The sequence below is a fragment of the Panthera leo genome, chromosome E2 (genome assembly GCF_018350215.1).
Source record: "Panthera leo isolate Ple1 chromosome E2, P.leo_Ple1_pat1.1, whole genome shotgun sequence".
NCBI lineage: Eukaryota > Metazoa > Chordata > Mammalia > Carnivora > Felidae > Panthera > Panthera leo.
Window position 1 is genome coordinate 24,846,298 of NC_056693.1, and position 12,751 is coordinate 24,859,048.

The 12,751-nt window shown below is 35.6% G+C and overlaps 1 protein-coding gene across 2 annotated transcripts in view; it reads right to left on the reverse strand.

Moving 5' to 3' along the window:
* Positions 1-566: 566 nt before the first annotated feature.
* Positions 567-12,751, reverse strand: part of LOC122207779 (UPF0547 protein C16orf87) — a 34,669-nt gene continuing 22,484 nt past the window's right edge. Inside the window, exons 3-4 of one of the 2 annotated variants that reach the window (XM_042917954.1) lie at positions 8,514-8,696; positions 567-1,598 (exon numbers count right to left, since the gene is read on the reverse strand). In XM_042917954.1, the coding sequence (XP_042773888.1) occupies positions 1,480-1,598; positions 8,514-8,696 (302 nt within the window). In that variant the 3' untranslated portion in view covers positions 567-1,479. The remainder of the gene's footprint in view (positions 1,599-8,513; positions 8,697-12,751) is intronic. The other variant, XM_042917955.1, reaches the window with a different exon arrangement.

Here is a 12,751-nt window from a genome sequence, read left to right on the forward strand (position 1 = left end):
CTGGGAGGTGATGGGAGATGCAGGATGAAGCTGCCAATGCTACTATTGAAACTGAAAGGGAGGGCGCCTGGGTGGCGCAGTCGGTTAAGCGTCCGACTTCAGCCAGGTCACGATCTCGCGGTCCGTGAGTTCGAGCCCCGCGTCAGGCTCTGGGCTGATGGCTCGGAGCCTGGAGCCTGTTTCCGATTCTGTGTCTCCCTCTCTCTCTGCCCCTCCCCCGTTCATGCTCTGTCTCTCTCTGTCCCAAAAATAAAAAAAAAAATAAAAAAAAAACGTTGAAACTGAAAGGGAAATTCTCTTAAAGTTAAATCTGGCTGATGACTACCTTCACTAATAGGGCTTCTGGACTTCCAAACAGATTTGGCCACTGGGGTGGGAGAGGGAGGTACCTGAAATAAGGGAAGTTACGGTCAAATTTGAATGTTAAATTGATATGCAAAAAATGCAAAAGCATCTAGTATAAAATAAATCAGCTATAAACAGTTATCATTTATGACTAGAAAAACTAAGAATTTAAATATAGTTCACAACTTCATAGAGCACAAACTTATACCACACTATTAATCTATTAGTTTCAATATTAAGGTTTATTTTTTTTCCAGAGTGAGGTTAAGTAACAATTTAAATAATTATCAGGATGTATAAATGAACATCCATTCAGATAAAACATTACTGCTTAAAAGTGGCTAAGAAATATTTTGTATGTAATAAATATATCTTATGTTTAGGTTAACAGGCACCATCTTGAGAGCAGAAAAGGTTTTTTTTAAACCAATAAATAAATTACATTCAAGAAAACAAGTTGTTTATATCTGAAGTATGATATATCCTTAAATGTTTTTCTTCATATAGCACCCAAACTTCCCAAATGTCTAGAAAGTATCTCCCAAAATATAACTCATACCTTAAGTCATAAAAATAAAGGCCAAGAAAAAAATCAAGACAAAATTTACAGTTTATATTCTTAATTCCCCATTCAATAAAATATCAATTGCCAATTTATTAAAAGTAAATGAACTGTATATATGCAATCTGTTACTGCTGAAAATCTGAAATATATATTTTTAAAAGTCACTCTTTTTCCAAGTACTTAAAATATTGCATCTCTGGTGGCAAACCTGAAAACTAACAAGCATTTTATTTCCCTAGTTTTCATTCTTCCACTCCCACCCCCTACCCCTTTACCCTTTAACAGCCATCCATTGTTTTTGTTTTTGTTTGTTTTTGTTTTTGGTAAATATACTTACTTATATCCCAAACACAAAACACTGACAATACTCCTTGGTAAACAAGGAAATCCCAGAACAGTCCAAGCCTACAGCTTTGCTCCCAAAGTGTGGCACAGGCTAAATGACAGGGGAAAAAAAACAATCAATGGCCCTTATTGATGCAGTCAGAATGCTCCTGAGAGTCCACAACTGTTTGAGAATTTGCTGATGTAATCCTGAAGAAAGTTTCAACACATTGTGCAGACAAATATCAGAGAATAAGTCTTTGATTGATAATTTTTCTATTTATTTCTGCCAAGGCGACTGAAAACACGAAAGCCTTTTCATCAGAGAGGTTAGCATAGATGTCAATTTCCTTTTCCTGTTTCTCTGTTAAAAGAAAAAGAGAAAGCTTAATATAAAGGCAGTAAATTCAGTCATTAAAAAAATACTTAAAGCTTTCAAGTATTTCTTTAGATGATAATAAACATTATATATAATACTAACACTGTATATTAAGTGTTATATAGTATCATGCTACTAAACTGAAAATTTTTAGAAATTACACAAAGGAGTTACTGAAATGCCATGAACTAAATGGAAACTGTATATATTTCTATACACACTGTTCATGTATCTACATCATTTCTGTAAAAATCCCAAGTATTTCTTTCTCTTCACTAGGATGAGTGCTCACTGTCCCAATCAAAATAAATTTCCTCATCCTAAAGATGTTCCCTTCTGAACACCAACAGTACCTTGATGAATATATTAACTTCTTCAACAAATAAGAATAACCTACATTTAATTCTAATTTCACCCTCCTGATTACAAATGTAACCCAAGTTCATGGTAGAAAGTTGAAATAAAAACAACCTATATATTATCTCCTGAGCCAGCTAAAATCACAATAAATATCTTTGTACACATTCTGCCAAATTCTTTTTTTGGGGTCTTCTAAGATTCTATTTTTGTCTGTTTTTTTTTTGTTTACTTGTTTTATTTTGGCTTTTTTAAGCAAAGTTAAACACATACATAAGTTTAGATTCAAATCACTTTTATAAAACTTATCACAAAAAACAGAAGTCCTCCTCCCCACATGTACATTTTTCACTCTCCAAATGCAACTATTTTTTTTCTCAGTTGTTTCTTTTTGTTTTTGCCTCTCTAAGCAACATTTTTATATGATGCTACTTCGTGGTTTTAGGCATTATTAATTGACCTTCCACCAGAGAAAGTTAGAATTCAGTTGTATCACAATTTTGATGAGACCAATATTCAATGTTTATATTATTCTAACTATGTAAATGATTTCACTTTTACTGCACATTGTTTTTTTTTTTTCCCCTGAAGAGATTCTCTTTTTCCATCTGGTTAATTTTCATTACTAATTGAACCCAAACTCTCTCCAAGTTGTATAGATCTTTCAGGATGTTTACACATATTAGGCATTATATCAATTTTATCTTCTTGAAGAAGTCTCTCCAAGTCTTCTGCTCCAATCTGAAATGGTTGCTTTCTGGACCTGCTACACAATTAATTATCATTGAGATCTCTCTTCAACATCATGCTGGATATAACCATCTTTCTCTCGAGTTGGACTCTGTGTCCTGGATGCCAGGACATTTTCTTGGTTTACTTCTTCCTTTGGATGTCATGTATCTTGCAGTAGCTTCCTGAGAAAGGGGAGTACAGGTAGCAAAAATTTTGAGACTCTGAATGTTAGAAATTGGCTTTAGACTACCTTCATGCTAATCCATAGTGTGGGCAACTAAAAAGTCATAGATTCCCTCTTAGTATGTCTTCTAATGGTGTCACTATTTTTTTTAAAAAAGCCAGTACCTTTTTGTACAGTTATTTAAAAAATTATTGCTAAATATGCATACAATGAAATACACAGATCTTAAGTGTACAATTGGATGAGTTCTAACAAAATATACACCTACATAACCCACACCCTCAATCATTAATATACAGGAAATTCCTCATGTTCCTTTCCAGTCACTGCTTCCCCCACCTCATCAGCAACTACTGTTCCATCGCCAGAGATTCATTTGCCTGTTCTTGAACTTATATATGGCATTATACAGCATGAACTGTTTTGTGTCTAGCTTCTCTCATTCAACACATTTTTAAAATTCACTGATGCTGTTCATATGTAAGTAGTTTGTTCCTTGCTGGGTAGTATTGCATTATATTAATTCCAAATGCTATCTTGATTTCCTCTTTTTCCCTTGAGCACTTGAAGGGGTTTTCCTTTGACAAAAGAGATAGGATTTATGATAGTACGTTTCAGCATGATCTCTACTTTTAACCATTCACTGGTCTGGGAATTTGGTGGGCCATTTCAATGTGGAAACTCAATGTCCTTCAGGTGGAAAAATTTCTTGAATTATTTCATTGATGACTTCCTTCTCCCCCATCTTCTATGTTCTTTTTTGGAACATCAGTTATTTATTGATGCTGACCTCAAACTGGTCCTCTAAATTTATCATTCCCATTCTATATTTTCATCTCTTTTTCTACTGCTCTAGGTTCTAGTACAATTCTTTAATTCTGCCAATAAACCTGTTAAAGTTTTTCATCTGCAAATCTTTATATGCATATTGTTTGAGATTTAAAGTTCATTTTCTAGGTACTTTTTTTTTTTTTTTTTTTTTTTTTTTTAATTTTTTTTTTATTTATTTTTGAGACAGAGAGAGACAGAGCATGAGTGGGGGAGGGGCAGAGAGAGAGGGAGACACAGAATCGGAAACAGGCTCCAGGCTCCGAGCCATCAGCCCAGAGCCCGACGCGGGGCTCGAACTCACGGACCGCGAGATCGTGACCTGGCTGAAGTCGGACGCTCAACCGACTGCGCCACCCAGGCGCCCCTTCTAGGTACTTTTTGACACGTGCTTTTCCTATTTAAATATCATCTTGTTCTTGTTTCATGACTACAATATCTCCTCTTGCCACGAACATTAATGATAGTTTTAATTTTTTCTCATTCATGCAAAAACTTGTTTTACCCAAGCTATTGTTTTTTCCTGTTGATATGGTCTTAGCCTTCCGTATAGATGCTTTCAGAGAACACATGCGCACACAAGGTGGGGAGAAGCAGAGAGAGGGGGAGAGAAAGAATTCCAAGCAGGCTCCCTGTTGTCAGCACAGAGCCCATCGCAGGACTCAATCTCACAAACCATGAAATCATGACCTGAGCCAACATCAAGAGTCAGACGTTTAACCAACTGAGCTATCCAGGTGCCCCAACCTGGGTAATTCTTGATAATTTGCTCATATTTATGAGTGGGATCCAAAAAGCTGATTAGCTCATATACATTGTGGAGCCTGACTCTGATCACTAATTTAGGGTGATCTGAATAGGCCATTTCTTTGTGAAATCCCTAATGAAACTATCTTTATTTTAGGCTTTTTCTCTTGGGTTTTTCACATTTCCTAGAGAAGATACTACTAATTTCTTTCTTACCTGGGAGATAAAAGCCTGAGTATAGAACTCAGTATTATTTATCATCTCCAATTCTCACATAGTCTTCCTGATCTTAATACAGTACCCCTGCCCTCAATGACACCTGGTGTTCCCTAAATCAGAGACTCTGTTTTGTCTGACCTTTTTCAAAGGATAAATTTGGAAGGAGGGGAAAATGATGTAAACAGCCCTACCAGGCCATTAAAAAACAGACTTCCAAGCAATCTCGTTTTTAACCTCACCTTCACCTCTACACTTCCAGACCTAACTGATGTACAAATTCCTGACCTTAAGGCAGTTGTGTAATAAAAATCAGTTTCTTTCTTAGTTTTCCCCAAAGGAGCTTACAATTTAGGTTTCATGGGTCTACTAAAGCAGTGATCACTTTCCAGAATTCTACTGCTTTTCCCATTCCTTGTCCTTGTGGTATTTGGTCCTTTAAAAAAAAAAAGTCCCTTTACTATAATATTACTAGGAGTTGAAGATGGTGGAGAGCAAGGTGTGGTTATTCAATCTACCAACTTTAACTTGAACTCTACATTAATCTCTTATGTTCATTAATAAGATATTCAGAATTGCCCATTATATTTTAATAAAAATGTCACTCAACATTACTAATATTCAAAATAATCCTACTCCCCTCATACAAAATAAAAACTTATCTTAAACCAACCAAAAAATTTTAATGGTTTGTTTTTATGATTGTATAAAAATAGGTTGTTATCTAGATGTCTAATAAGCTTCCCTTTCCCACTCTCTTCTTCCTATTCTTTTTTGAAATACAGAAAACACAGTCAATTAAAAATGTGTTTTTAGACATACTGTCAGGTTTTCCTTATTAAAGGTAAAGCTTGCTTCTTTTTAAGCACCCAATGAGCAAGGAATCAATAAAAATGGAATTAAATAGCTACTTAATACTAAGAAGCATATGACAGAAGTCTATTTTAAAATACACAGATATTTCAAAAGTTCATATTTCTTATCCCTATTATATTTAGGGAACATGGTCTGCCTCAAGGGTTGGTAAAATACAGTCCAAGGTCAAATCTGGCCTGCCACCTGTTTTTATAAAGTCTTAGTGGAACAGAGCCATGCCCGTTCATTTACATATTGTCTATGGCTGCTTTCCAGCTACAATGACAGGGCAGAGTAGCTGCAACAGAAGACCGTATGGCCCACAACGTCTAAAATATTTATTATCTGGCTCTTTACAGAAAAAGTTTGCTGACCTCCTCCCCCCTCAGACTCCTGGACTACATTAAAAGATTCTACTCCTCCCCCGTCGCCCTCCTGGCCTATATTAAGATTCCAGTTTATTCTACAAAAACTGCTTTGAGCATCTTCCTGTTTGTATTAAAAATAAATCAAAAGCATACCTTACTCTAGAAATAGCTCAAGATTTTTCTACCATAAGCTGAAAATACCTGAAAAAAGAATTTATAGCTAAGTAAATTCCTTTCTCAAGTTAACATGAAATAAAAATTCAGACCTGTACATACAGAGTCCTAGCACAACTATCAATAGACTTCATTTCTCCAACTAAAAGACCATCATTATCTGTTTTCTCATCTCCTCTCACCACCAGAAGCATTCCTTTTCCATTCTTTGGGTTATATTCCCTTTACTTCAACTGAAAAGTATGTTCTGTTTTCTGGGTCAAGCAGTATTTCCCTTTTTTTTTCCCTCCTGTTGCCTTTTCTTTACCTAGTTTCCCTTCTGAAACAGGTTTTAGCACAGATTTTCTGACCACCCCATTAAAAAATATATTCAAGGGCGCCTGGGTGGCTCAGTCAGTTAAGCGTCCAACTTCAGCTCAGGTCATGATCTTGCAGTTTGTGTTTGAGCCCTGTGTCAGGCTCTGTGCTGACAGCTTGGAGCCTGGAGCTTGCTTTGGATTCTGTGTCTCCTCCTCTCTCTGCCCCTCCCCTGCTCATGCTCTGTCTCTGTCTCTCAGTAATAAATAAACGTTAAAAAAAAAATTTGTTTTTAAACACAAAAACCCCAAAAAACCACATTCATGTTTAGAAAATAACTCAAAGTCTCCGGAAGAGCAGCATAAGAGAAGGAAAGAAAATGGGAGTAAAATTACCCATGGAATTAAGGAGTATTTAAGTATACTTCAAAGAATACAAATATGATATAAACCTTATCCTTTTAGCTATACAGTGCTAAGAAACCATATATAATTTATTTTTACAGTAAATTTATTTTCCCTAACAGTAGTAACTTTATTCAAATAAAAGCATACAGAGGGCCACTTGGGTGGCTCAGTCAGTTAAGTGTCTGATCTCAGCTCAGGTCATGATTTCATGGTTGGGCAGTGCAGGGCCTGCTTGGGATTCTGTCTCTTCTTCTCTCTGCCCCTCCCCCACTCATGCAAAGGAGCGCATGCCCACACGCTGTCTCTCAAAATAAACTTAAAAAAAAAAGCATACAAAGCAGGGAGAAATGGTAAACAGGTAAAAAAAAAAAAAAAAAAAAGCTCAGATGTCTAAAATAAAACAAATTTGTGCTTATGCTTGAATACCTAAAAACGAATGCCTGAAAAAGCAAAGTATAACTCACCAGCAAGAAATTATTAATGCATTTCACTGAATATGAAATTATTTTGATACAGGTTTTTTAAGTAATTAAAAAGAGCAACTATCCCTTTTTCCATTAATTACAGGTTTGACAGTCTCAATTTCAAAAGATATTCATGGCCACATGGGGGTTCATCATCTAGTCTAGTCTCTCTACTCTTGTGTCATCTTTGAAATTTCCATGGTAAAAAGTTTTTTAGAAGATGTATAAAAAGAGAAGATGAAGTTTTAGTTAATCATAAAAACAAGTTACTGGTAGACATACTACTTATCAGAAGGAGAAGACATGTAAGGAGAAATATAAATACATTTTGGACCAAGAAGAATTTACCTAACTATCCAAAAGCTGCCTCAAAGCAGGGAGGACACAATGAACAATTTAAAAATTCATACTAAAGAATACTTTCAATAGAAAAATTTTAAAACTTGTAGTATAACAGTTTGAAGTCTAATGGAACTCAGATTTATCTTTAAAAACAAATAAGTAAAAAACACCCATTTTAATAGGCTTCTCTGGGTGTCATATGAAAATTATTATCTCTGAACTCTTACTATCATCAGTTTTTTAAAATTTTTTTAATGTTTATTTATTTTTCAAAGAGAGAGAAAGAGAGCATGAGCAAGGGAGGGGCAGAGAGAGACAGACACAGAATTTGAAGCAGGCTCCAGGCTCTGTCAGTACAGACCCTGACACGGGGCTCAAACTCACCAACTGTGAGATCATGACCTGAGCCAAAGTTGGACCTTTAACTGACTAAGCCACCCAGGTGCCCCTCTGCTATCATCAGTTTATAGCAAGGTGAATTTTACCTAATTTAAGCCTTTAGATTTTGAAAACTAAACTCTGATTTTTTTTTTTTTTAAACAAGCATCTATCCTGGAGGAAATATTTTCAAACTAAAATATGAGTTGTGGGGCACCTGGATGGCTCAGTTGGTTAAATATCCTACCCTTGATTTGGGTTCAGGTTATGATCTCACAGTTCATGAGATCAAGCCCTGCATCGGGCTCTGTGCTGTCAGTACATGGGCTGCTTGGGATTCTTGCTCCCCCTCTCTCTCTGCCCCTTCCCGCTCAGGCTCTCTCTTTCTCAAAATAAATAAACTTCTAAAAATTTTAAAAATAAAATATGAGTTGTGATTTTAAGTCTAGGAGCTCAATGCCTACCAAACACTTTCTTTACTACTATCTAATTAAGGCTCTAGAAAAATTTTAATATTTGAAAAAAAAAAAACTGCTTGGATTTATTCATACCTCTTTCTTCCTCATGTTTTTTGGCAGATGCAGTTTTAGGTCTTCCTCTTCCTCGTCTGATATGATCTGAATGGCTGTTACTTCGAGACCTCTTTCTGTTTTCTAAATCCTTATTTACTGTAGAATTTATCTTCTCTCGCCTAACTCTCTCTGTTCGCCTCCTCTTGGCCTCATGCTTGTTTTCTGTATGGATGAATAAAAGTGATATATTTTAGGGCTTAGCAAGAACTGTTTGCCCAAGTTCTCATTGTCTTCTTTTTCTTTCTAAATAGCACTAAAGTTTGCTGTCTGGCATAATTTATAAAACTACAACTGTTACATCTATGCTCCTGACACCCACATAGGAAAAAAGAAATTCAAATTGAGATCCACATTAACTCATGAGGTAGGAGGAATTTTAATAGAAGACCAGTTTCTTTATTTGGCACAGTTAATTTCAGTCCCTACATATTCACACAGTTCCACAGAGATCTTTCTGCCTTTTTCCTTCTCTCTGCTTCCAAACTAAAAATGGTCAAGTATTACAAAAGGAAAAACAAAACAAAACATTTCGTTTTGCCCCCTACTCAAATTATAGATTGAAATATGTCAAATACACAGAAGCAAAACTGACCTTAACCATAATATATTAATTAAGGTTACCAACAAAAAGCAAACAGAAGGCATCCACAGAAAAATATAAAAACACTAGGGAATAAGTAGTTTTCATTTTAGCCACAGATGAGGTCATTTCTGACATTCTCAGAGCATGTGGATCCCTAAATGGAATAGCAATAGGGGAACTTTACTCAATATGATGATTTAAATAATGCAAGAAGCGATCCTTCTCACTCCAAACAATTCAAAACGTTGGAGAAGACAAATTTTAAAAAACAAAAATGTGCTTTAATACATCTGAACTCAAAAGCAACAAAGAGAAGGGGCACCTGGGTGGCTCAGTCGATTAAACATCTGACTTCAGCTCAGGTCATGATCTCATGGCTTGTGAATTGCAGCCCGGTGTCTGTCTCTGTCTCTCTGCCCCTCCCAACTCGTGCTCTGTCTCTCTGTCTCTCTCAAAAATAAACATTAAAAAAAAAAAAAAAAGCAACAAAGAGAATTCCCCAAATGGCTAAACCACAATGGTGAAGGGCCAAAATAAATAAAATTCATATCCCAAGAAGTAAAGAGAATAATTTAAAAGACTGTAATATAATTATGCTTAATAGGCTAGTGTAAAATTAAAAAAATAGTAATGATTATTTCCAAATGCCATATCTTTAGAAAATTAATTCTAATCTCAGACATATCAGATGATGCAAGAACATTTAATTATTCCAGACTTCAAGTTATCAAAGACAACCAGGCTTGTTAAAGGATTCAAGGGCAACTGGAAAAGGCCTGACCACTGCAGGACAACTTGAGCATCAATAAAAATAGTAACTGTAAAGCTGAAACATCAAATATACTGAAAACTACAAGCACATGACATTAAATACAAAAACAAAAGCAAAAACTACTTGACCAGGATAGGAAGATGCTAATGAACCAACTGAGTATTTTGAAAACTTAAAGAGACAGAATTCAAACTGTACCATTTACTGGATAACAAAACAACAGATAAAGAGAAGTTTCTCATTTAAGGATTATTGTGGATAAAAAATGAAGAAAGAATGATAAAATCAAAGTATAGCTGTTTTCAACCAGAAATGAACTAAAGGATGTAAGTACTAAACATAAATAGCTGCTAACATCAGAAAAACAGAGACAAGCAGGCTTTAATGAACCTCCTGACAGAATATCATCTTGTCAAGAAAATCAAGCCTTTGAATCCAAATTACAATTTACAGGAAAAACAAGTCACTGGAGGAATGTGTGATCCTATATTCCTACACCATAAAGACCCAAACAGCACATCCAAATGTAAAAATGACAGTATCTTTAACATATAATTTGCAAGGAAAAACAAAAAAAAGAAAACAACGGATAAAAGAGAGCTAAAAAAGATATTGTCCATATGTAACATGGAATTTGGTTTTTAAAACTTTTTTTTTTTAAGTTTTTAAGACCATTTATGAGACACCTGAAAATTTCAACACCAGTTGGGTATTTAATATTAAGGAATTGTTAATTTTAATTGTGCTTATGTTTTTAAAGATCTGTCTTTTAGAAACATATAATGAAATATTTACAACTGAAATTACATGATATTTGCTTAAAAATAATATGCAAGGGAAGGAGTAAATGTGGGTGTTAATGGGGACAGGTTGGCCATTTTCTCCTCTGTGTGTGCTTAGAAAACTTCTAAAAAAATCAAGGAAATAGTGATAGGTAAAGCTTCTGGTATGCCTTTTGAAGTTCAACAATGAATTTAGGTTTGTTCTTCCACCTACCCACTCATCTCTGCTAACTTCTAAATTATTAGCCAAACTTCTCAAAAAAAGAGATATCTGTACTTTCTGTCTTCAGTTTCTCAACCTCCCATTCCCTCATCAATCCATTCCAATACAGTTCCCCAATCAATGAAACTGATCATCCAGAAGGACAAACATCTGTTAACAAATCTAACAGTTTCTCTTTAATCATCTTAATACCATTCGTTATCAAATCTAACAGCATCTTTCTTTAATCATCTTAATACCATCCCTAAAAAATTCAACAAAGATAGGGGTGCCTGGGTGGCTCAGTCGGTTACGCATCGGACTTCAGCTCAGGTCATGATCTTGGTTTGTGAGTTTGAGACCCATATGGGGCTGGTCTGCTGTCAGCATAGAGCCCACTTCAGATCCTCTGTCCCCCTCTCCCTGCAGTTCCTTCATGCACACACACATACTCTCTCTCCCCAAAATAAATAAACATTAAAAAGGAGGAGGAGGAGGAGAAGTAACACACTCTCTCTCCCCAAAATAAATAAACATTAAAAAGGAGGAGGAGGAGGAGGAACATACTCTCTCTCCCAAAAATAAATAAACATTAAAAAGGAGGAGGGGGAGGAGGGAGGAGAAGAAAGAAAAAAGAAGAAAGACGAAGAAGAGGCACCTGGGTGGCTTAGTCAGTTAAGCACCCAACTTTGGCTCATGAGTTTGAGCCCCACATCAGGCTCTGCACTGATAGCACAGGGCCTGCTTGAGATTCTGTCTCCCTCTCTCTCTCTGCCCCTCTCCCGCTCTCTCAAAATAAACTTAAAAAAAAAAAAAAGAAAGAAAATTCAACAAAGATGACTATACTTTTCCTTAAATTATTCTTCACTTGATTTTCAGGCTTCTGTCTTTTCCTCCACCAGGTTCTCACCTTTAATATTAAAGCCCTGGGACTCTGACCTGAGCTCTCTTCTCTTACTTACACTCTAGATAATCCATAGACCCAAACGGTTCCAAAATTTATACTTTCAACTGATATCTTTCCAAAGCTCCAACTGCCTACCTGACAGCTTCACTCTAATATCTTACAAGCATTTCAAATGTATCAAAAAAATAACTTGATTTTCCCTCCTCCAAAGCTTCCTTATATTAATAGATAGTACCACCCAGGTGCAAAAGCAAAATAATTTGTAGTTATCTGTGACTCATCTTGTTTCCTATCATCACAAAAGTCCACAGGTATTCTCTGCAAAATATATCTACAATTACTTTATCTCTTTGCCTCTATGGTCAACATCCAAACCTAATATATTTTGTAGCTGCCAAAATTATCTTTAAAATATTCAAACCATATAGCTGCCCTTCTAAAATCTTTCATTAGCTTTTCATTGTATTAAAAAATAAAGTTAAATTTCCTTATGAGAGACTACAAGTGCCTATAAGACCTGACATTTGCCTCTCTCCAATCTTCTCATAGTGCTAGACACTTTGTTCACTACACTCCAGACATGCCTCCCTTTAATTAAAACAAGTTCCTTCCTCCCCTTAAGTCTCTGCATTTGCTAATCCTTCTGCCTAAAGCTCTTCCCAAAACTTTTAATGAAGCCACTTATTTACTTCAAATTGTCAATTTATAAATAAGACTCTGTGTCTCACAGTCCATATTACTTTTTATAATCCACTACTACTATAATCTGTTATTTATTTATATGCTCAATCCCCCATTGGAATATAAACTCTATGAAAGCTGGGAGGCCTTTGTCTCATTCACAGATCGAGAACATTACTTACACAGATTAAGTAGTGCTAAATAAATAAAATCAGACTGAGCACAAGCATCTACCACCACCCCCTTTGTGGAAAATCCCACTGAAATGAGAATAAACATGGGTAAAAGGG